Source organism: Aulonocara stuartgranti, assembly GCF_965226115.1.
Source record: "Aulonocara stuartgranti genome assembly, chromosome: 2".
Classification (NCBI taxonomy): Eukaryota; Metazoa; Chordata; class Actinopteri; order Cichliformes; family Cichlidae; genus Aulonocara; species Aulonocara stuartgranti.
Window position 1 is genome coordinate 37,842,047 of NC_138940.1, and position 25,874 is coordinate 37,867,920.

The 25,874-nt window shown below is 41.4% G+C and overlaps 1 protein-coding gene across 2 annotated transcripts in view; it reads left to right on the forward strand.

Moving 5' to 3' along the window:
- The first annotated feature begins 2,688 nt into the window (after window positions 1–2,688).
- glra4a (glycine receptor, alpha 4a) overlaps window positions 2,689–25,874 on the forward strand; it is a 46,638-nt gene continuing 23,452 nt past the window's right edge. Inside the window, exon 1 of one of the 2 annotated variants that reach the window (XM_082550316.1) lies at window positions 2,689–3,458. In XM_082550316.1, the coding sequence (XP_082406442.1) occupies window positions 3,391–3,458 (68 nt within the window). In that variant the 5' untranslated portion in view covers window positions 2,689–3,390. The remainder of the gene's footprint in view (window positions 3,459–25,874) is intronic. The other variant, XM_082550317.1, reaches the window with a different exon arrangement.

Genomic DNA, 25,874 nt, shown 5'->3' on the forward strand with positions numbered 1-25,874 from the left:
TGCATCAGATTAAACACCATGTTTCTGAGATTTTTGGGGTCAAATATGATAACCTCAGTTCTCTCTGAATTCAGGAGGAAACAGTTCTCCCGTAAATGAAGGGCTAATTGTGTCCTGTAACTTTACTCAAAGAATCTGGTTGGGGCATTTTTCCTTCTGGTCGCGGTTTTTGCATTTCCACAGCTCTTGCTTCATCCTGCGTGTATTTATGCTTAGTTAAAATTATAGTGTCTCAGTTCCTGAATGGCTGCCTCAATTTTTGAGAATTTAAATTCTTCACAGTAACAGCTTCTGTTCTGTTACAGCTAATGTATATCATCTACTAAACACAGTAGATGTTAACTTTTACTTCAACCCCTGGGCTCTGGATTTGCAGAAGACAGGAATGTTAGCATTTAGCATCATTTCCACATTCACTACATTTCCCCTTTGATCTTTCAGCTAGAGGGAGGTTTAAGGCCTTGTCACTTTTATCTTTAAACTTGACAACAAATCTACCTTCCTCTTTAAACTTTATCATTTTTCCTAATTTCCCAAGAACCCCCCACTTTAACTACTATTCTCTGATCTGTCTCTTTTATGTTGTTTTACTAGACTTTTTTTTTTTTAATACAGCCACCCTTTCCCTCTTTGCTGGAAAGGCCAAAAGAGCTTCTATTAAACAACTTTTAGATGTTACCATATCAGCCAGTGTCTTGTACAAAGACACTAAATATCCAAAGCAACTTCTGCCTTCACATCTCTGACCTCTTTAACTTCAGCCTTCTTTCCCTTCCTTTGTTTTTGTGCCCACACGCTCTTCCCGAATTCTTTCCTCTTGTGCCTCTTTTCCAGTCAGCTCCACTTGTTTTGATAGATGGTGTGACCCATGTTATTTTATTAGTTTATATGTCATTTTCCGAGTCCTTCCTGTGTAATTCCTTGTCTCTGCAATGTGTTACATACCCATAAGTCTGCTAGGGTCCAACTGGGCCAGAAAAATGTTAAACTTATCAGATGTTGATGGTAAAGTCTCATCTACAGAGCCTTTACATAATAATGTACTAAATACAAATGCACGCTTCAGGTAGGTGAAAGCACTGTTACAAGAATGACGCCTTGGCTGTTGTTTCTACAGCTGTGTGTTTCAGCGTCTGCAGCAGGGTTTAATCGCCGCTTTCCTTTTAGACCACCTTCTGGATAATCCCTTTGTTTTCTTGTTTTTATTTTTCTCAGACTTTACGTGGGCTTGCCTGTTATATCTTTTGACTTCTTTTAAAGTTCTGAATGTGTGACCCGCTCGCTCATAGAAAAGACCAAAGCCAAACTCAAAAACAGAATTTGAATGAGCCGATGTAAATTCATAAGCCCACTGGAATGTGAAGCTAAAGAGGCTTGTGATTTTTCACTCCTTTTTAAGAAAGAGAAACCTAACGCATCTTTAATACCGTTCTTCATTGAAATGGGACCAAGTAATTGAATATGGCGAAGGTTAATCTGCTGTATTTTCACATATAAAGACAAGTAATGGTTCTGCCTGCTTAGAACATATTAGAGCTGCTGAGTGGAATAAACCGGGAAAGATGACTGACAATAAAACAGACAACTGTGCTGCTGCCCTGTAATTTCTAATATTCAGAGGAGCTAATGGACACTGAGACTGGCTCTGCTTTCTTTCTTTTGCCAGTACATGGGGATGCATTCAATGACCTGATGCAGTAACACTGTCTACCGTAGTAGACAGGGTTCCATCTAGTTCAAGCCACAAATATATTGATCTTTTTTCCAAAGAAGATAGGGCACTTGCTAACCACAGCAACATCCCTGCAAAAGCTCCACTTTGGTGATGTTTCCATGTGGAAAATCACTCTTGTTACAATATTGCCAGGATTAAAGGGCGCAAAGGTGGTGGCAGGTTTACCTCGGTCATTTGGTTGATAACAATATTGTATTTTGGTTCAATGAAGCTCCTTAAAAAAAAAAACTGGTGAACAACATTTGCTTTGCCCATACTGCAGCTTCCAGGGCTTAAAAATGAAGCTAATACTGAAGTGCCAAAAACTGCCGCTCCTCCAATGGCTACTTTATGAATGGGTCCAAAAGCGAGTCACTACCTGTAGACCCCCATGTTAAAATGCCCATTCCACAGCTTTGTACAAAATGTGGCTTTGTTTTCAAAGAATCATTTACTCAAAAAGCAACAACTATAAATGGCTGTTTTGTTCTTTTTCTTCTTTCAAATTTACCTTTTCATTTGTCCATGTGGTACAAACCCTTAAAGAAGCTTTTTGATCCATTTCATGTGAGTGACATTTTAGTCTGCTAGTAGTAATTAGCAGGTTTATCTGTGGGTATGCATCTCCTGGGTATAATAATAATAATAATAATAATAATAATAATAATAATAATAATAATAATAATCCTTTTTTAAAATAACAGCCCAGATTTTTTTTTTGTTTGAACTGAAATAAATAAGACTTATGTAATTTAGTTGGGTTTTTTTTTCTTCTAAATTAGTGATTAGAAACCAGCTTTGTCCAGAAGTGCTAACATTCTGCATGCTGATTGGTCGGCTAAGGATTTACAGGTCACGCTCCCTTGACAGCAATAGTTTACCAATGATAACTAGATGTTGTAAGTGTAATTAAACCACGGCACCTAATTAGATTTGTGCATAGAAAGCTGCTGGCTGTGATGGTCAAAGGTGATTGCTATCAGGGGACTGTTGCTGGAAATTACCTGCTGATACTTGCAGGAAAACAAAATGGTGAATGGCATAAAACAGCTTGTGGCGCTGTGGATAATACTTGAAGAAAGCTATTTTATTGCGCTAGAAATCTTAAATAATAACAATTTAAAAACGAACTTTCACATTTTACTTACACGTTTTTGAGTGTTTTAGTCCAAACTGGTCATCAGCTAGCGTCTAATTAGGTCATCATCGGAGGCCTCACTCCCTTCATTCTAATTAAGGATAATTACACCAGAGGCAGCCGTCAAAACAAAAGCTACTGTTCCTTTAAATCTTCACTCCTTTCAAATGTTTTGGAGCGAGGGAGGGAAATACAGTGAAAAGGAGACGAAACCACATTGTCAAGGAAAAGGAGAGAGGAAAAAAGAGACCCACGCGTAAACCGACACTCCCCTTGAACACATGCACCAGCGCACTGACAGTCTGACCAGTGTCGTCCAGCCGCCTGAAGCACAGCGCCCGCTGTTTGCATGTGTTCACCCCCCCTTGGACTTGGTGGGAGGGGGGAGAAGTTTACCCAAAGACCAGCCTGGATCACTGAGAGAGACGATGCCTTTTTCCTCCACACCGGTCTCACGATTCTTCAGTGGATTTGCTGATTCCAACAATTAACCTTGCAAGTTATTCATCGGGAGTGGGGCGAGATTTCGAGCCAGAGGATGCTCCCACAGGTCATTCGGATACTGTATGTCTTGTCTTTCTGCTTTTTCCAAGGAGTCTTTATCAGGTGAGGGAGCAATCTGCTATTCTCTCAGTGTTTGTGCGAGTTATTTTCTCTCTCATCAACTGCTTCGCATAAACTTTTTTTTTTTTTTAAACCATTTTAATCGACGCTACTGGCTGTAAGACATCTGTCATTTGTTTACTTATTTAAAAGACTTTATTAGAAATTAACATCTAAACGTTTGCTGGTTGGAAGGGGGAATGGAAGACTGGTACATACCAGCAAGAAACCAATTAATTAATTAATTAATTAAAAAAAACTAGACCTGCTGTTTACGCACAGAACAAAAAGATGCCTCTAACTATGAAGTAACCACGGAGTCACTAAACCCTGTTTGCCCAGAGGTGTCAGACTACCTGTGGAATTCCCGGTTGCATTGAAAGGTTGAGTGATGGCTTTTGTGGGTCGTTTAAATCGCTACATTAATACTCCAGTGTAGGATAATCGTGGTCGTTGTGCTGAACAGTTTAACGGGAGCCAGTGATTACAAAGCTTGCTGGGGTTATAAAAACTAATAAAGCTGCTGCATACTGAACATTTGGATGCATGTTTGAAAATGGGAGCTGGGAGTGGAGTATATTGTTTCTGTGCTTAGTTTATTCACTACTGCAGGAAATATCATTCATTGTGGGTTCTAGAACACATTTTATTTCCACGCCATCATTCTTTCACTCAGTCCATCTAACAATAACCAAGCTCCTCTGTCTTCTTCTTTCCATGTCACCTTCCTCTCGTCCTCCCTCAACCTCTCTCCCTCCTCTTGGTGGCAAAAAGTTTTATTTGCAGTGAACACTTTTCTTATTTCATGCCCTGCCACCCTCAGGTGTGAGCGGAAGGGAATTAAGATCTGCATAATCCCAGAGCGGAACAGAGCAGTGACTCCGTGAACCCAGGGGCGAGGAGAGCAGCTCTTAGCCTGGAGAGCAGTCAACTGACAGCACCTCCTCTGACAAATTATATGCTCTCCTACCAGTCATTCTGCTAGCCACGTAGGGAGGGAGTGGGAGGGAGGCATGAAGGAAAAGGAAGGGATTAAGGTGTAAAAGACAGGCAGAATCAGATGGAGTCAATGGACATGTTGGGGGAATGATGGAAGATGAAAATGGGAATGGAGCAACCTGGGATGGGGAGAAATGGGAACAAGAAATTGAAAGAGTGATTCATTTAGCTGGAGGTGGTGTGAAGATTAGCAAAGTGGAGAATGAGGCTGGTAGATGGAGAGAAATGGTTCAGATAGGAGAAACGAGATGGAGAAAGAGGGGGAGGTGTATGTTAGGTGGGAAGTGCTGTAAGAGATTTGGGGGAAAAATGTCATGTGAAATAGTGCTCATCAAGCAGGATGGACATATGTTTTGGACTGGGTGTTTGTCAACAAGAGGAAATGCGAAACGGGAACGAAGGGCGTAATAACCAAGTTCTTATCATACTCTGAGGGTTGGGAGATGGTTATGTGTTGACGTGTGTATGTAGAAAGAGGCGATGTTGTGTCTCTTTAACTTGAATGACAACCTGGAACAAAACCTGACACGTTCTCTTTTCCTGAAGCTTTTCTGCCATCCACTTCCTTTCTTTGTGTGGTATCCCAACAATTTCTGACCCTGCTAGAGGAAACTTAAAAATGCTAAGTTTTAATTGCAAAGTTGTTGATTTATGTTAATTTAAGCATCTTTAAAACTTGCACTCACAGAACTGAAACATGACAAACATAAAGATAAGCATGGTGCTTTGCTGCAAGTCGTATTTTAAGTCCGCAGCACTTAAACAACTAACTTATACATAACTTCTAAGCTTTTGGATATTTTCTTTTGCATTTTATCGCACTACTGCAAGAGAAACACCAGCTGGCTGGATTATATTAGCTGTTTCCCTTGCTATGGTTCGTGCTTGCTCACCGTTACAGTTTACTGGACACTTTAACAGAACAGTGCCACTGTAAATGTTCTTGCTAACACCTTATTGCCAACACCTTTTAAAATATTAGCTGTGAAAAATATTGTGTGCATTTGCAGAACAGGGTTTCCTGAACTTGATTTAAAATAACTGTTTAAATAAAGTAAAGCTGGATCAGAAAATGTGAAAACAGCTAAAGAAATTAGCTTTGGCTTAGTCATGAGTTTTTGTTTTAGTCATACTGCCTCTTTTTTTTTTTTTTTTAGAACGCACATTATAATGGGGAGCTATGAAAGTGGACCAATTATGTTTTCATTTTTTTCTGTTATAGTCTTAAAGTTGATAATATTCACTTAAACACGGCCAAGTGTCAGATAAAATTGAAGCAATCCACGTGAGCCTAAAGCTCAGGCTTCACTTTTTGTTTTTCTCTATTAATGACTCTATATGATTTTCATAAGAGTGATTGTCTCTAATAAGGTACTCCAGGCACACAGGTCTGCTGCGAGTATGGAAGCCACACCCAACTGCTGTTCAAACTTCCTGTTTATAAGCGGCATCCTATCAGAAGTAAGTTAGGTCAAAGAGAGGCTGGCCTTGAAAGCAAAGGAGCCAAAATGGCTTGTTTCAGACAGCAGATGAATTGAGAGGCTGCAACATGGCTCAGCATGAGGTTTAAAAAAAAACTGAGTTATGCGAAGCTACTCTAGCCAAATCCAAGAATTAAAAAAATAATAATTAGCTGCAAATTAGCAAAAGAGGTCCACATTACAACAGAGAACTTCTGCCACGTCACCTCTGACTAACACCATTTGATGTGTTGTCTGAATGGGACTTTCCACATGGTAGAACTTGAATTTTTCTCTTTGGGGTGTTCAGTGAAAAACGAGTTGGTTGTTGATACTGTAATAAAAAAAATAGCCAAACTATCAAACATGAAGTCTTCACCATGTGAACATCACATCAGAGGAAATTGTGCAAATATGTCCCTGACCTCTGGTCATCTGACATGTGTACTGGGAAATTGCAAGAGAAGAGTAGTGGATTGCATGAAGTGAAGGGCAGAGGATTGCACACCAAGGATCTCTGCTGTCCTTGCCTGCAGTCAGCTAGAGATCATGAGTCAGAGCTTAAAAAATATCAGAGAGTAAGTCTTATCAGATGGAGCTGGGCACTTGCGAGCCTGATTAGAGTGTGAGTGAGTGAGTGTGTGTGCACGCACAGGCAGGCATACGTGAGAGCATGGTAGTTCAAGAGGAGGCATGGGATCTTTCCCTCTTAACTGTAATGCATTAATTGGAGTAGATAAAGACTTAACATGACCCCAAACCTCAACTTGAGAAAATAGGTCAGCCATAAACATTAAACGTCATATGAGTGACATATTTGGAGATAAACATGATCAAAAATTCTGCAACCCAGTTAGAGACATAAAAGAAGTTATTTTTACTTTTTAGATTCTTCACTGCATTGCTGGCACGTTCGGTTTCTCATATTTAGTTTATAAATTGAGGAGTAGTTTTAATGCAGTGTCACTGCATTTGCAAGGAAAATCTAACTTAAAATTTTGAACGCTTTAAAAAAAGATTTGTGTCTCAGTGACTAACTGGCCTAATTAAAACATTGTATTGAAATGATGTGTACACCACTGAGATACTTCTAGTGTTACTGCAGTTATAATAACAGAATAAGTCTGAACTAGGAGTGATGTCACTGTAGAGTTGAGCATGTTCCAGTAGTGAAGTTGGAAAATCGAGAAAAAACAGGATTTGTTTTGCTCCTTAGCAAGGTTTATGTTCACTGCCGCCATCTTGGATTGTTAATCTGGGGTTGGCCAGGCAGCTCCGAATTTCAGATTTGGAAATCCGACTTGAGGGGGCGTTCCAGTTGGAAATTCTGACTTCTACCTTAAACTGGAATGTGCTTTAGCTGAATACATCTACTGGAAGATATTGACCAGCTTAGGATTGTCCTTCAAATATTTGTGATGGGGGAAGTGACTGGAAAAGGGTTACTGTGTGGAGGTAAGCATGGACGACACAGAGCTCTCAGTTCTCACTACTCCTTTATTCCTCTCCAACATCAACTGAACACATCACGCCACAAAACACAGCAACACACTTCCTCAACACGGGTGTGAGTGGAGCCCTCTAGTGATCCACCACACATGCCCCCCCCCCCCCGAACACCCAGCAGAACTAGTCCAGGACCCGGGGTTTTAAGCAAACAGCCGGAACGGCTGAACCAGGGGGGTGGGGAACTGACAGAGGAAGACCCAGCTCGGGAGCGAGGCTGGCACTGGCGGTCAGAAAAAGCTGCAGATAACTCGGGCTCCGTTGATTGTGGGACGCTCCTGGGGGAAAAAACAGAACCCATCAGCCCGGTGGCAGGTGGGTGGCTGCGGCAAGTGGCCTGGGCCGGGACCACTTGATCATCTTGCATAACATGTGCAGGCTTAAGTCTGTCAACAGAGACAACCTCCTGCCGACCACCAAAGTCCAAAATGAAATGTTTTTTGCCCTGTTTAAGAACCCTGTATGGCCCGTCATATGGTGGATGGAGGTAATGTCAGCATGGGGACCGAAACGCGAAACCCACGTTGACAAAAATACTCTGGCCACTGTCACTGCTGTCGTGGATGCCAGGGGTACCGCCTCCGGCCACCTGGTCGTGCAGTCCACCACAGTCAAAAGGTGCGTGAAACATCGCAAAGCAGGTGCGGACCGCCGTCCCACACAGGGGTGTCCTCCAGCATAAGGTCCGTTTTCGTTGACTGAAGGGCAAGGACGTCCGGGTCAGCACGTTGCCCAGCGGCCATGGCAGCGTAGTCGACGCTGACATACATCGGAGAAACCAACATGTGATTGGACTTACCAGCCACATGCTGAATGTCTGTGGTAAACTCTGAAATAGCCGCCAACTGGCGCTGCTGGCGTGCGCTCCATGGGTCAGAGACCTTGGACATGGCAAACTTCAAAGGTTTGTGGTCAACGTACGCAGTAAAGTTGCAACCCTCAAGGAAAAAACGAAAATGTCGTGTCGCGAGGTGCAGGGCCAGCAACTCCCTGTCGAAAACACTGTACTTGCGTTCGGCATCCCGGAGCGTACGACTGAAGAAGGCGAGCGGTTGCCAGAGACCTGAAACCCACTGTTCCAGCACAGCACCCACTGCCACGTCGGACGTGTCGGTGGTCAACGCGATCGCCGCTGACGGAAACGGGTGGGCCAGCAGGGCGGCATCAGCCAGCGCAGACTTGGCTGCGGAAAACACCTGGACGCGTTCCGGCAGCCAGTCAACAGGATCTTTGGCTGTTTTACCTTTTAAGGCAGCATAGAGCGGCTGTAGCAGGTGGGCAGCTCTGGGGAGAAAGCGGTTGTAAAAATTGATCATCCCCAAGAACTCCTGCAACACTTCAACCGACATGGGACGCGGAAAAGTCGAAACGGCCTGGACTCTGTCGGGCAACGGAACCACACCTTCAGCGGAAATGCGGTGCCCGAGGAAATCCAGAACAGGCAACCCAAACTGGCACTTGGAAGCGTTGATGATCAGGCCGTGCGCTGCCAAACACTGGAAAATCTGGCGCAGATGGGACTCGTGCTGGCTCGCTGAGCAGCTGGCCACCAATATATCATCCAGGTAAACAAAAACAAATGGCAGGCCAAAGTTCCCTGCTAGTCTGTCGGCAGTGGTAGGGGGAAGGTGGGTCTTCTGGGAGCCGGAGTCCACGAGAAAACGTCTCCCAGAGCGCGAGTCCTCTATGAAGAGCAGCCTTTCTGTATTGCCAGCGGTCGCGGCTGCTACGGTGCACTGGCGGGTCCGTTACCCTGGGCCGTGAAAGCGTAAGGCGGCAGGCAGCGACGCGCTCTGGACTCCCCCGTCATCCGGCATGAGCAACGGCAACATGTTCTCCATGAGCTCGAGAGCAGTACTGCCACTCAAGTCTGACAGGGTGAGGAGCTTTTTGGCTCGTTCAGCGTTGGAGAGGGCATAGCGCCGAAGAAGCAGCTCTTTAAGGGCAAGCTTGATGTTTCTTTTGAAGCCCGTTCTAAAACAACTGCTAAAGAACAGAAAAAGGATTTCTTTATAGTAAGTTCACTGGAAAGAAGTAAATACGATTTTTAGCCAATATAGACTTCAAAAGCTCGGTTTCTGGGCGAGGACAAAATCTTTCTGTGATAGCTTTTAATTAAATTCTGATGGTCCTCCCAGCTGGTACAGAAGTATCTGCAACAGCAAAGCAATATCTGGAGGCTAGTAAACAGCAGAGAGAAGAGGACTGCAAAGATTGTGTGCCTTCACTTTAAACATTTTGCAGCCCACAAGGAGTTGTCCAAAACACTTGCATGGGGAAAATCCCGGTGAGAAAATGCCTGGCACTTCCATCAGAGAAAACTTTTCCATGCATTTTTTTAAACCCTTTGAAAATTAAACTTCACATGTGACGTGTGTAGCGGGGTTTTAAAAGACGGCTGCACATGGCAAGACAAAGAAACAAATCGGTAGGGTCTAACAGTGATTTCACCTTGAGTTAGACTTTAACAAACACTTTTGGGGTTTTCTCATTCTTTCCAAAAACACAGAAAATCCCCACATGCTTGGCTGATACACAGATTAGAGCAGCAAGGAGTACTGGCAAAAGGAAGTGTGAAAGGAGAACAGATGGGATGTTTATGTGAGTTAATGACGAAAAAATGAGAGCCAAGCTGGATACAAGAGGCGAGCAGACAGTTTGCTCTCCACAGCCACCACCGCCATGAGCAGTAGAGGCATGCTTATCAATGAAATATTAACCCAATAGACAAAAAAGTCCTCAAAAGATAAACAAAGAGTTCATGTTTTTGCACTTGTAATCTTCAGATTCCAATGAGGATATCATAAAAGTTAAGTATGGCTTGGACTACATCTGTTTCTGTGTGGACAATGTAACAACTTGGAAACGATTCCGTGTGTTCCCTAATAATCCACCCTGGATGACACACGGAGTTCAACAACTTATTCGAACAAGGAACAACGCTTTCAAATCCGGGGACCAGGAGGCATACAGTGCTGCCAGGGCCAACCTGAGAAGAGGCATCAAGACTGCCAAGCAGCAGCACAGGAGGCGTATCGAGGCCAGGTTTGAGAACAACACAAACCCAAGGCAGGTCTGGGAGGGCATCAGGGCTATCACGGACTACAAAAGAAGAACACCATCACCCTCAGCCGACAGTTCTACTCTGGCTGAGGATCTAAATCTCTTTTATGCCCGTTTTGACAGGGAGAACACCGACCCTGTCCTGTCCCCTCTCCCCTCAACCGATCCTGCTCCAGTCCTGAGCGCTCATGAGCTGAGGCGTGTGTTCCGGAGCATTAACACCAGGAAGGCGGCCGGGCCAGATGGAGTGCTGGGCCGGGTGCTAAAAGACTGTGCTGCGGACCTGGCGGACGTCTTCACCTCTATATATAACACCTCGTTCTCCTGTTCACTGGTACCATCCTGTTTCAAAGCAGCAACCATCGTTCCCATCCCAAAACAGTCAAATGTCACATGTCTGAACGATTTCAGACCTGTGGCACTCACCCCCATTCCCGCCAAATGCCTGGAGAGACTGGTCATTAAACACATCAGAGCTGCTTTTCCACCATCCCTGGACTCGCACCAGTTTGCATACAGGGAGAACCGGTCAACCGAGGATGCGATCGCCACAGTGCTGCACACATTACTGAAGCACTTGGAACACAGGAACACCTATGCACGGCTCCTCTTTGTAGACTACAGCTCGGCTTTTAATACCATCCGGCCATACAAACTCCGTCCCAAACTCCACCAACTGGGACTTAACTCCTCTCTGTGCAACTAGATTGTGGACTTCCTCACTAACCGCAGACAGAGTGTCAGAGTGGGTAAGAACACCTCTTCCACCCTTGTGGTCAACACCGGTGCCCCTCAAGGGTGTGTTCTGAGCCCTCTGCTATACACTCTCTTCACCCATGACTGTATTTCCTCCTGCGCGTCCAATCTCATTGTTAAGTTTGCCGATGACACTACAGTGCTCGGACTTATATCCAACAACGATGAGACAAACTATAGGACAGAGGTGCAACAACTAGAGTCATGGTGCCACGACAATAACTTGGTCTTAAACACCAAAAAGACCAAGGAGATCATTGTAGATTTCCGGAAGAGGGGTCATAACAACCATCTGCCTCTCTTCATTGGCAGTGAGGCGGTGGAGAGGGTGAGCAGTTTTAAATTCTTGGGGGTAACTGTGACCGAGGACCTGTCCTGGGGCAACCATATCACCTCAGTTGTACGGAAGGCCCAACAGCGCCTCTACTACCTGAGGAGACTGCGGAGCGCACACATTCCCAGATCTCTGATGTTGAACTTCTACAACTGTGCCATCAGCAGCGTTCTGACGTATGGATTTCTAGTGTGGTTCCCCAGCTGCACCAAGGCCGATCAGCAAGCACTCCAGCGGGTGGTGAAAGAAGCTGGCAGAATTATTGGAACAAGTCTGCCAGAGATCAGTAATATCTTCCCCACTCGCTGTCTGAGGAGGGTGCACAGTATCCTGCGGGACCAACATCACCCTGCGCGCCACCTTTTCCATCTGCTGCCCTCAGGGAGAAGGTACAGGTCTATACAGGCCAGAACATCCAGACTGGCCAACAGCCTGTATCCACAGGCTGTGAGGCTCCTGAACTCTCTGCCCCCCTCTCACGGACAATAACCATATCCAACTTCTTAATAGCAATGAACTGGTCTGCATTGGTGCATCATATCTTTATTCTCTTCCCCCTCCTGCCCCCCCCCCCCCCCTTTCTTAAATAGATAACTATCATATCTGATATCATATCTCACAGTACAATAATATTGAATGGGTGCATTGTTGTATTTTGTCATGTTTCTCAGGTCTTTGTCTGAATTTCTACGAACATTATTGCTAAGGATTGTCTTATTGCATTGGAGTCACACTGGGTTAAATATGTACACTTGGGTTTTAAGGGGTATTTATTATTTTCTTCTTTTTTGGGTTGTATGGAAGCCCCAAACGCAATTTCATTGTTCTTGACAATGACAATAAATAAATACTACTTTACCAAGGAAAGGGGAAAAAACATATTTTTTTCTGCACATTCTCAGTTTTTAATAACTCTGTGCAGCTGGAAAAAGGCAAAATGAACATCTATCTTCTATTTAAGTGCAGCTTTTAATAAAAGGGTAGCACACAGTCACACCCTTGTCAAGGAGGCACTGTCTGACATAGATCTACCCATTTCTTCAGTGGGCATTAGATTTGTATTTGGATGTATGGTGGAGGTGACAGTTCAGTGATGGTCTCTAGCAGCTGGCCTGTTCCTTCACTGGTCAACTGACACCTCAGGCTGAGAGGTGTGACTGATTATTTGACATATGTTTCAGTTAAACCACATATAACCTTTCCCTTTTTTAGTTAAATCAAAAGTGTGTAATGGCCTCATTTGACAGATTGGAATAGTTTTCAGGTGCTGGTGGATGAAAACAGTGTTTTTGTCCTCAGGGATTTTATATGGGCAAATATGCCAGTTACAAAATCCAACCATGAGTTAAATGGCTACGATCATTCATATCATAAACCAGTTTTGTATTCAGGATGAGAACTGGGTCTCTGCCTGTCTTTTCCTGTCCACACTAAACCATGTATTTTTGACATGCCTCTGCCGCCAGCTGAAATCAAAACCCCAAGCCACTGAATAATAAATGCATCATGAAGCGTAACTGATGCGCATCAGCTCAGGGTAAACTTTTAATCTTTAAAGATATGTAGCCAGCTAATGCTAAGCTGAAAGAGCATTAAATGCAACATTGTCCACTGGTTATGGAGGGAACCTCCAAAAACCTTTCAGACGTGCATCAATATTTTTATGTAGCCTCTGCAGTTTTCCTCAGGTAATGGAGAACTTTTTAGCATCTTTCTTTCTTTTGAGTAAACAAACCAAAACTTCATGTTCATCTCCTGATGCAATCCCTTCATTATTAATTTAAGTAGAGCTGTCCATCAGTCGTGGGCTAAGATGAAAAACTGCACGGTTTAAGTTGAAGTAGTTCCCTTCTCTGCGTTAACCCCTAAAGTAGCCAAGAATTGCAAAAGGTAATTAAGCCAACTTAATCGATACCCTCATTCCTTATGTGGGTCTTCTCACAAACCCACATAAACAAATGTTTTATTTCCTTTATTTGTTTTGTTTTATTTTATTTTTTTAAGTTTCTGCCGATCAGGAAACTCTTCAGATCTACATATACAGTTTCTATCTGGCAATTGTTTTAGTTTATAGAGTAACAGCAGTATTTCATAATCTATTTCATGTTTGTTTTTTTTCCTTTTGCTTTTTTTTTTAGGTTTAATATGTAATTTTACATACAGATATGTTTTCGCTGACAGTTGTTTGCCAAAATGTACCGGAGGCCGTGCAATATTCTAGAAATGAGCCTGTTTATAAAGCAACTACCTGTCCAAAGATGGTATCTGCAAATAATAGTTTTATGGGTCGTCTTCTTTGTATATAGTTTTGTTTGTTTGTTTTTTATTCTCTGAATCATTTATTGATATTAAAACCTGTAGATGATGGCATCCTTAAAACTGTATGCTTAACTACTTGCCTTCTATAATTCTTCAACTCACTAACTTACATTCTACGCAGCACCCCGACTCTTTTAGATTATGTTGTGCTTTAAAATGTTGTAAATTGTGCTCCATTCACTGCTTGCTTAAATAATTCAGTGCAAGATCTTGTTTGATTTGTATACCTGAGTAAAGCTCTATACCATAGTCTTTGTGTCAAATCTTACTTGTTCTTGATTCTAACAATGGCCTGGCTTCACAGTCAAACTGCTAGTGTCGCAGTTCTTTATTTTAGTTTTGGTTGCAGAAGGCAGCCAGCCAGCTGAGGTGGAGGCGCGGTAGGTGTGAAGGTTTCAGGTGGCTTCATCAGGGTTATAAAACCACAGGTGTGTTCTGCAAATACATGTTGCTGCATCTTTGCAGCCAAAACAATCCAGCATACAATCTAACTCTCTCCAGTGTCTGGATAAGAAAATGTGACACAGTGGTAAGGTAATGCAATAAAGGGGAGCTCTCCACTCTTCTTCTCTAGCTCTAGCAAATTAAAAATACCCACTTATTGACTAGGAGAGCACTTTGGCTCTGAGGTTCACCATTGTAGGTCATTATGCTCTCTACAATTAGAATCATGAAGTGGGGAACCATTATGAAACCCTCCATCATGTCATTACATCTGACCAGATGGGCCTTGCTGATTAAACTTCACTTTGAGAGTGAGGGGGGAAAAGTGTGGTCTCAGAAAGCAAGACCTCATAATACGCTGCTGGCCAAAAGAAGAAGTGGCCAGTGGAGTCAAGCTGAAGAGCTGCTTTGTAATTGAATCCGAAAGTCATTAACCGAGCCATTTAGAGTGACCATGCTATAATCAATCATTAATTACATAGGGCTGTGTCAGCTTTGTCAGACAAATATTGCAGGCTACAGCTAGCTAACAGTCGAACAGCAGCATACCACAATGTATTAATCATTTTGCTTGTTTGTTTGTTTTTTTTCCTTTTTTTAACTTGTCTAACTTGTGCTCTGATTTTATGCATTATGTATGTACAGTAGATCAGCGGTCCCCAACCTTTTTTTATGCCTGGTTTATGCCCGACAATATTTTCATGGACCGGCCTTTAAGGTGTCGCGGAAAAATACAACAAAATAAAACTAGTACCGGTACCGAAAAAAAGAAAATTTATTCATAACACACGTGAAAAGACCCAGGAAAACCGAGTAAACGATAACAAAATAACGCTGAAAACCAATAAAAACCCTGAAAACCACACATTTCACACCTGAGCCTCAGCTCTGGCGGCCCGGAACCAAACGACTCACGGACCGGTACCGGTCCGAGGCCCGGGGGTTGGGGACCGCTGCAGTAGATGATAAGGATCATGTTGAGAAATGTTGTTTGAAGACTTTGGAACTTATTTTTTTGGGAGTGGGGGTTGTTTGGTGTTTTGGTAACTATGAGATACAGTCTTCTCCCAAAACATGGCACCATAGTTTTCACTAGGTGTGTGTGTGTGTGTGTGTGTGTGTGTGTGTGTGTGTGTGTGTGTGACTCACTCACTCACTGGCTACATTATTTAGGTACATCTTGCTAGTACCCGGTTGAAAGCCCCTTTTGCCTTCAGTAGTGCCTTAGTTCTTCAATTAGGTAAATGCCATACTGACATGATGGCATTTAGTGACTGTTTGCATGTGACTCTCCTGTTCCATCACATCCCAGAGGTGCTCTGAGTTAAGATCTGATGACAGTGGGGCATCTAAAGAGATGCTTTTCTTCATACTTTGGTTGTATTGAGTGGTTATTTGAGTTACTGTTGCCTTCCTCTCAGCTGAAGGCAGTGTGGTCATTCTCCTCTGACAACACGAGGTACTTTGGCACATTTTGGCCTTGTCATTGGCTTAGTGAGAGTAAAAGTTAGGAAGCATAACTGTGCGATGTTGGTAATTAATAAGGTTAAACAAAAACTACACCCGGGTTTCAAGCAGAATTCCTAATGTTGATTTGGGAAGCTGAATACAAGGACTGTGTTTTCTTGCAGCACAAACCAGATTTAATCTTTATTGTGTACAAGAAGAAACTTTTGGCGGATCCCTTATTTCCCAAGGGGATCCACATGCTTGATTTTACACAAATGTTGCAGTGGAGTCCCTTCCTCATGCAACCCGCCCATTCATTCAGACAGGGACCAGCACTAAGAGTAGACTAGATGCTGGGTTTGCGTCTCCGCCTGTTTTTGACCAGGAAATGCAAAAACTACCATACCATGGAACCCCTAATATCCATACCAGCATGTATGTTTACACAATGTTTTAATCGTAGCCTTTCAGTAGTTCGTAGCAAACCCAGTTTTACCAAATAAAGTCAAAACAGCATAAAAAGTATTGTCCTCCTACGTTTTACTACACCCTAAGTCACATACAATCAGTAAAGGAGAATCTGTCAGGTGGTAAAGGTGGTTGAGAAAGATTAAAGCTGTATTTGTCAGATAACCCAGGGTAAGGGAGTCTCTCCTCTTCAGCAGCATTAAATAAGGGAAGTTCACTTGCAAAGTCCTATATAAGGGCCCTATATAATTCTCCTATACACTCAAAGAATTACTGTGTGTTAAGGCTTACTTTTGCTCTCACATGGTAAGAATCAAATTACAAGAAATGACGGTTTCATCTGGTGAGGAAAAAGCTTCCTGAGATGCTTTGATCTCAGTAGGTTTTCTGCCTTTGCTGTAACCGATCCAATAGGGTCTTCAACCATCAGTTAAATAGCTCCATATTGATGGTTGGACTTACTGTATGTGTCCATTATGTGACACTTTGTGATGTAAGTGGCCCATTTACCCTACGTGGCCTTCATGTGACTCTCTTCAACAGAGTAGAAAGCTGCTTCAAGGGTAAAGCAACATTGTTCATATACCTCCACAAATCTGCCTTGCTAGCGGACTTTTTTTTCTGGTATCATGGTATCACAGAGTGCTTAAGTTTAAGTTTAAAAAAGAAATCTTTGCTGAGGAGAGCACAACAGTGTGAGCTTTTGGAAGGTGTTTGTGTTAATCCCAAGGATATTCTGTGTTATGTTGGCGCGCTGTTTCATGGTTGCTCCTTGGAAAGAATGAATTTAAAAGAATCTGTTTTCTCAAAGTAATTGTTGTCTGAGGTCTACAGTAAAAGTAAAGAATGGAAAAGTTTAGATTATCTTCTAGGTCTTTAGAATCTTATTTATTTATTGTAATTATTATTGCACTTATTTAATCAGAGGGGAAAAGGTCTGTCTTTATAGATTCAAAGCAAACAAAAGAATAGATACGAGCAATTCATGCTGCAATTTATACCATGTCTTTTTCAGTAACTGCTTATTTCTCCAAAAATGATGTGAAACCCAGTTCTTGCAGTTCGGCAGCATGCGTCCTACAGAAAGTCACCTGGCCTACCTGAATTTGAGACATGTCCCCTACTTAAAGAGGCCCTGAATTGCATGTCAGCTGAAATCTGTGGGAGACATTTAGCTTAAATCTAAAGCGAGAGCGTTTAAAAACACAGTTTTAGCCTTTGACATTTTGTGTGCAGTATATTTCAAATGGATGCACAAATTTAGGGCGCAACAGTGGTGTTGATGGTGCATCAAATTCAGTGGCCTCCGAATTGACTCGTGCATGGTTATTTTGCCTTTCTTTGCTAACCTCGTTACGTGAAAGCAGTAAAGCAGAAACCCTTGTTTAATCTCTAAATCAAAGAAATGTCTAGTGTTACAAAATATTACCAGCATATCACATTTAAGACTGTCAAAAAAGTATAGACAGTCTTTGAGTCCATTAGATCCCAGCCTGAGCCTCTAATTCTTCCTCATTTTGTTGATTCAATCGATTGCCTGGGGGACATTTGTCTTCCCCAGAAAGGAGAGACATTTAAGTTTGTTTGCTGCAATCATGTTAGTGGGTCCATAGATGTCCCATGTCTAACATTGAAATGGGACAACTATAATATTCATTGCTTGAATTAGTTAAATTACATTTAAATATTAATTTTTAAGCCCTTGATCATGAATTGGATAAGTGGAAGCGAGGAAGGGTGGATGGGTAAGTTTAGACGTTTCCTATAGTTAAAATGTGTTTTACTACCAACATTTCTGAGATCAGCTTCTTGAAATTTGTTTACGCAGATTGACTATGCCTTATTTTCATAGCCCATGTTGCCATCTTTAAAGTCACTTTTGAAAGTTGGTCTTTATGATTTTCATCATCTCTCTGTTAGTGATGTTCAAACTGTCATTTCAAGGTAAGCCAGCTAATATTTCAAAAGCCTTGGTGATCATAACGGTGTACAACTTCCCAGTGAGATTCTGTAAAAAATTACTTTTAACATCACAATGTTAAGGAGAATAGTTTTTGATTATGTTTGTATGGTTCTCTTGGAGGGCACTGCTTAGATGACTGGCTTTATGCTCAAAAGATGTGCTTTTGCCATGATTTTCTTTTTTTACCTGGTGACACACACTCTTTTTAGTTATGCAGGACCGTGCTTTGTTCATGGTTATCTCAGTCCACACACTCACCTCTGAGCTTGCTAACCATCCATAACGGTGCTGGAGACACATCTCTCTATCATACTGAGCAGACATCATGTGAGCTGAACAGATTCGTTCTCACCTTGCCTCCTGACCACTGAGATTCCTTCCAGTTTTATTCATTTTTTTAATGTCCCTAAAAGCAACATTGTCTCCTCAAATAGTGTGCTAAATGGTGTGGTTCCCTGTGTATGAGAAGATGCGTCACATAAAGGCTGTTAATTAACATCAAAAGGCTTTCACTTTTCTTACCTTTTTCTTACCTTTGTTGTTTGCTTCTCTCTCACACAGTGGAATAATTAAATCCACCTGATAGGAAGACATAAAAAAGCACAACAGTGTATGTCAAACAGGATTAGTTCATAGTCTGTCTGAACGTGTTTTTCTTTAACAGGCTGAAGGATTACCATAGCCATATGCCTTTGTTCTTTGGAAAAAGCTGCTAGACATGCAATGCTTGTCCAGCACCCCAAGAGGCTCTTGTGAATAAGACATCACCCCGGAAAAAGTGCACAAAGCAAATGGAGCAGTGCCTGAGTTGTCTCTTGGACTCGAGCCTCTGAGGAAATCTCACAGAGCCAGACTTTGCCTCTCTTGAGGGTTTTACAAATCTGTGAGAAAGAAGACACGAGGACTTTTCTATCTACCCTTGGCTTTGTACCATCTCATGTTTACTGAGGCATAATCAGTGATTTTAAAAATTGCAACATGAAAATTGTAGCCTGCAGTCAAAGTCTCAGCTATAGCTGTGGGAGGGCTGGAGACTATACCAGCTTTTATAGCACCAGAGGCAGGGAACACCCTAGGTGTTGATGTGAGAGAAAAGGAGTTATGTTTGCAAAAAATATATAAGATTACCAGAAAATAGTGTTTCATGAAATAAATATTATCTTGGGGGGGATATCTCATTGTATAGCTAATCTTTGCAGACTGTTATAATCAATTTTACACTTTAATGGGCAAAAATAATTATGGGCTGCTTAAATATTCCAGGCTAAAAAAGTTGGTAAAAAGACTAAAAACTAACTTTTCTTTCATCGATGTGAAATTATACATTATCAGCACAGGTAAAACGACAAACTGATATCACAAAGCATTGCAAGGCTGCTCTCTATACGAGTGTGATTCAGAAAATCCCTGGTAGACCCAGCTCCACGGTGTCTTTGTCATGACGTTGCTTCCAGCCAGCAGCTTGATCAAGCGAAACAGGCCAGCGGCTATGCCTACAACTTCCTTTCTCTTCAGTGTCCTGTCCAATATATGGGTCATGCAGAGTGCAGTTACTGTCTTTGTGTGCGTTTGTGAAAGTGCTGTGCGTTTCTGTGGGAAGATTTTTCTGTATGACAGTCTGCTCTACCTTCTAAAACCTCACTTTATTATACAGATTGACAGCAAAGCCACCAGCTTTTAGGCTTTTCTTTAAAAGCGCAGGTGGACCATGACCAAGGCCAAGTGCACACTGACTCACACACTGTCCCTTAGCTTTCTTATGTCTTTCTTGTTTTTTGCAATAACCGCTCTAGTTCCTAAGTTAAAATAGGAGGGCCACCGCACTGTACTTCCCCCCACAAAGAGTGACCTTTGAGAGATAATAATGAAATGATAATGAAACAGTAGTCAGAACTGTGAAAAAGCTTTAGTGCGCAATGTAGTGTAGGGAGGGAAACGCCATTACATCATCATCTTGATGTGGCTAGCAAATAGCTAATAAAAGAAAAGCTCATAACTGGAAAAGGAAATAAGGATAACAGGAAAAAGAAGCATCAATGCGTGCTTTCCATATTCATACAGGTGCAGGGAGCAAATGGAAGACATTTATCATAACAGAAGAGTCTACAACGTGTAATTACGTGTTCAGCTTACATAGTTTGACAGTAGTCTACTTCTGTAAGAAATGAACTGGAGAGGTTTCTCTGTTGCGTTGAGATCTGAGTTGAGTCGCTGCAGTGATGCAGACACCAGCAGTGAAGAGACGCACTTCAAATTCCTTCATTATGTTATCCAATTACCGTGCCCATTTGGCTACATAGAAAAATGCTTTCCCAACTTGCTAATTATTGCATTTTGTTGCCTTGAATGTAAGACATGGTGAAGATGGAGATAAACACAGTGCTTTGATCATGGCTTTTATCCTGCATTTGAACACAATCATTCAACTATAAGAAGTTTCATAATAACAATATGAATTTCAATGTAACATGTAGCAAATTATGTTTATGACTCTGATCCAGTTGCAGTCTGAAAATGAAGCCATGGTATGTTTCAAGTCCCCAGGCACACATCAAGGCAAATCTTTTGCAGTCGGTATTGTTCCTTCTTTGTATCAGAAATCCTGCTAGCTCTGTTTCACAGAGACTGACAGGAGGCGATCCATGCTGATATCAGATTGTAGACGTGAAGAAGGTGGCCTGAATACAAAGTAGCTTGAAGAGACATCTGGGAAGATGGGTAGGTCTGAGGAGGCTTTGTGTTAGATTCGTCTCTCTTGGGTGGGCCAAGTCAGTCCCTGGTTGATCGCAGGAATTGCCATTTTAACTTCTACTGTTGGAGACCTTTAGTTTGTTGATTAGGCTTTGGCCAGAGCCAACAGGAGGTACACAATCAGCAAGTTCAATGCCTTTGGTAAATTTGAAAGATGCCTTATGGAGTACCTTATATAAATGTTCTGGGTTCCCAAGTTTTTAATAGCAAGACTATATTCTGAAATCTACTCAAAAAAGAAAGAGAAACTTTTGCTAGATAATGTATGTGGGAGGAACAATTCATTCTGCCATGACATTTTGACAGCAGATGTTGCAATTAGGAGTTGGAGAGAGAGTAGATTCAGATTTAACGCAGTGTTATTCTCACAGATAAACGCATTATGTCATGAAGAATAGGATAATATATTTCCCACAGCTATAAATTTAAAGTCACTAGACAAGAATACATTAGAGAACTGAAGATTAGTAAAGGGTGTATGAGAACAGCCTGGCTGTTAGTTAGAGTTCACTGAAGTAGCAACGTGAATCTGTCATCAAGCCACAGCTCATTGTGTCCTTGTCATTACTGTGGCAAAAGCAAGTCTGTAAACATGTATTTATTGGTAATGACCCTGTCTGCTCTTGATGCACTATATATATGTTGTTGCATTTAAAACTGGTGTTTATCACTTTCTAATCCAGTAAAATAATAGAGTACATTGTATTATCAAAATGTAAAAATACATGGATTAGTATTGTTCTTTTGTCCAGACCCGCTCCATACACACTGAAGATTATTTCAACCAAAAATTACAGTGTGAAATTTCCACAAATTCATAGTTCAGGCCTTTTGGAGTTAAACATACTTTATCCCTTTCTCTCTTTGATGACATCCACCCTTCCATTGAGACCATTTCTGATGAGCAGTAGATGGATCCACCGGAGAGCCAGATGCATCTCTCGGGTCCTGAGTCAAGTCTTTGCTGGATTTCTGTGTTTTGTTTTTTTAACCTATTTCTTAAAGGCATCTTGCATTAAAACACAAGTGTGAGATCCCGGTGATGGCCCGATTAAGTGACAAATCATCTGCTGTAGGATGCTCTGTCGGTACCTGTGTTTTCATACTCAAGGTGTTACAGGATGGCAGTGGTCATGTCATTGAAGATAAATGTGCAAGGTTAAATTACAGTGTGCTCCAAATCCCATTCCCCAATGTGCCTATTGATCAAAAAGCAACAGCAGTAGCCATAGGCCATCTCATACAGTGGTGTAAAGACAAGGGCTACACAGGCCATTAAAAACAAAAAATGGCATGTCATTGTATTTCCATGAAGCACACCATTTTGATAAGATGCCTGTCACAAGCTTGAATGATTTCTGTGGTTTGGTTGGCCTGATAGAAAGTTCTGTCAATTATCTAAGAGGTATTAGATCAATACATGAGGCTCAAGTAAATGTCAAGGACAAGTTGGCAAGTAGGAAATTAGAGCAATGTGGCAACAGGCAGAGAAAGCAATTTTCTTCTGTTTCCCATTATGCTAATGGGACTAGAAACTTAGCATTTCCATGTACTATATGAACATCTAATGGCCTTGATATCCCCCAGTGCTTCCTGGTTGGAAACCAGTGAACATCCATACTGTGAAAAGATGTGCTTTTCTGCGTCTTTCTAATGAAAAAGTAATTAACAAAATATGTTTGAACTCCATTGGAAGACCCTCATCCCATCTGATTTGGTGCAATTTTTATCTGTTATATGAAATATAAACTGATTGTTATTAAGTTAAATAAAAATTGAACAAATATGTTCAAAGTAGTATTTTTATGTGATAATTAGCTGCTTCGTTATCTGTCCTTGAAATTAGTGGGCAGCTTTCTATATCTCCTGAGGCATGGAGGCTATACGTCGTGAGAAAAAGAGGAATCAGTGAATTTTGCAGCTGTTGGTCTCTTGCTGACCTAGCCTCCCTTCCCCCTCACCCTACCCAGTCCAGTTATGTCCTTATAGATTTGAACTCTATGTAATATATAGAGAACGACAGCTCAAGCCTCTTTTATTTTACTGGATGTGCTGATGTCCGTTATAACTAAAGGATACACCGCACTATAAATGCCTAGCATTTGTCAAGTTATGTAGCTAATCTTTTTGCTTGACCTGCTTGACCTGCAACAGCAGCAGATTCCTATAAATTATATTTGCACTTTATAAACATCTTATGGATTAAATCCAGTTCCAACATTCAAAGCTAGTGCAGCAATGATTGTGCTTTTAATGCTGAGAGCTGAAATGTTAAGAGTGCAAGAGTGTGATTATCACAATAAGCTCTTCAAATTTAAAAAGCTTATACAATAATACAAAAGATCAATTTCTGATCCAAAGCCGTTAAACAAACAGCATTGTCCTGTTGTATCTAAACCAAATTAAACACTCATAAAAATTTGTTTAGCAACCACTATTGTGGAAACTAATGGGGTTCCTTATATAGAAATAAATCAATTAATATAAAATGTTTTCTTGTATAGCTTGTTTGTTTGTTTGTTTGTTTTTTAAAAAAAAGATAATAATTTGGATTAAAATAAGTTTTCACGTTTTTTTTTTTTCACCAATTTTTAATTAGTAATTAGGTGGCGAGTATCATCATATTCCAAAAACACAACATGACAGTGGTGAAGCTAAACCAGAGCAAGTTGTGAGGAATTGGCCATACAGCTCTGGTAAGCAAAGAGAAGCTGATGCCAGTTTCGCTGTAGCTTAATTAGTTTGCACTGTTCTCTGTTGGGATTTTTTTTTTTTAAATATATACTTAAAACTAGTAAATTAATCTCTATTCATACAACATTTCTCAAAATCCGTCTGTTTTGTGTGAGGAAGAACTGTAAAACAAAGCAACCCTGACTAACACTGGCCCCTGCGTTGTTATCCGTAGACTTTTTATGTTTGTTTGTTTTTTCCTGGACTGAGGGTCATGTGTACACAAGATAGCAGGATAATGCTTCTGTTACATTGACCAAAATTAACGGCAACCTGAAGGTTTATTTGTTTATTCAATGAATTTATTTTGGTTGAAAGCCTGGTGGAGTGGAAAGGTAATCAAATGCTTGCTAGCTCTTCACCCCAGTTGTACTTACTTTGGGTACACATGGTTGATCTGATAAGACGCTCCTGGCAGGTTTGCCAAAACAGCTTTTTCCTCTTGTAGCTGCCCCACTGATGTGAATTTGTGAGTTCAGGAAGATGCAGAGAGGCCTTTCAAACTGAAAACCACCCTATGATAGATTCAAACAGTAAAGTCGGGGGGGGGGGGGGGTGTTTATAAAAGCAATAAAGCAAATTACCACTTCAAAGACATTGAAACATTTCTTACTGGCAACACTGTTATAACAAAATTTTCCCTGCATCTAAATATGTGTGTATACAATCACCTTTTGGCTTTGACTTTAGCTTTGTTTTCAATAAAAAGTCACTTGCTAACGAGAGTGTTACAGCCAAAACTTGCTTTATAATGGAAGGAATGACTTGTTATTCTCAACAGCAGCCTGGCACCGATCCTCAAATGAAAGGGATGCAGGGGAAGCAAAAGGTCAGGCTAATTAAATGTCAGCAAAGAGCATCTTAATAATTGAATCATTCAAACAAAGAACCACATAATTTAGTTTTTAAGGGTTCTGATGAGCCACTTGCAGCCTCTCTTGTAGTTTTATGGTCAATAGATTATTATATTGTTCCATCTTAACAGTGATTCCTGTACACTACATAAACCTCGATAGACTTCACATCCAAAAGCAATTGACTAAGACAGAGTTTCCTGATAAAGATGTAAATTTTTGGAAGGAGTTCAGTCTTTCCCAAAACCTCCAGCACTACATCTTAAACATCTGTCAGGACTCATTAGTCGGAATGCAAGTGAGTAAATTTTCAAACAGTTGTATTTGTGCCAGAAACCTAAAGATAAAATTGTTTTGACACGCTTGTAAATGGCTTAGGCTGTTTCTTCTTTCACCCTCTCAGTTATATAAGATCCTATTGTGACACCATAAACAATAGCAAGAAATCCAGTTGGATATGCGTGAGGGTTGATAGAGAGGTGATGTTGGTCCCCGAGGGAAAACAAACCCACACATCCTCCTATAGCAGCGGGTAAGAAGTTCGTCCATTGACCTCAAGAGTTTATTTATCTTATTACTCTTTAAATATTCTTTACTTGTGTGCTTTAAATGCACTTAAACTTTGTGTTCTCTGCATACTGTATTTTCATTATGTTTGATCACCATCAGGAAACATCGTAAAACTACCAGCACCTTATTAACTGAGAAATCTCATACTGCCATTTCCCCAACCATAAGCAGAAATTACTCTCAGTCAGCTCTATAAAGTGGGGCTGTATTTCACTAGAAGTTTCTGTCTTAATAGTTGGCTCGGAGCACTGACGCATGCATAGTACAGTATAGAAATGGTGAACCTTGTCCTGTGAGCTAGGCTGACAGCGTTGTGGGGCAGACTGAGTGTCTTGACTGCAGTTCACCTCTCCATGATCTTTTATTTCCCAAAATGTCATGTAACAGCATCTTTTCTTTGATCATGAGCCATCCACATCAAAAGCATCCACACTGCCAACACATGCTTGTTGTAGGGTCTTATTCTTTGTCTGTCAATATTTCTTCAAGATTAAAGAGTTTACTGTCACAGTCATTTGTCTTTGAATTCTTGTGACCACCTGTGAGAGAAAAATCACACTTTAGGCCAAACAGGATGCTTTATTGTTCTGTGTTGGTTTGTGAAAGGGACGCAACCCAAGACAGATTGTTTGTTGTTATCAGTGGCTTACTGCAAGTAAGAGGCTGACCATCCATCCACCCCCTTGTGCACCTGTTTGTGTTTGTAGCCAAGTGCTTGTGAGAGGGGAAAAAAGATAAGAGAGGTGCGCG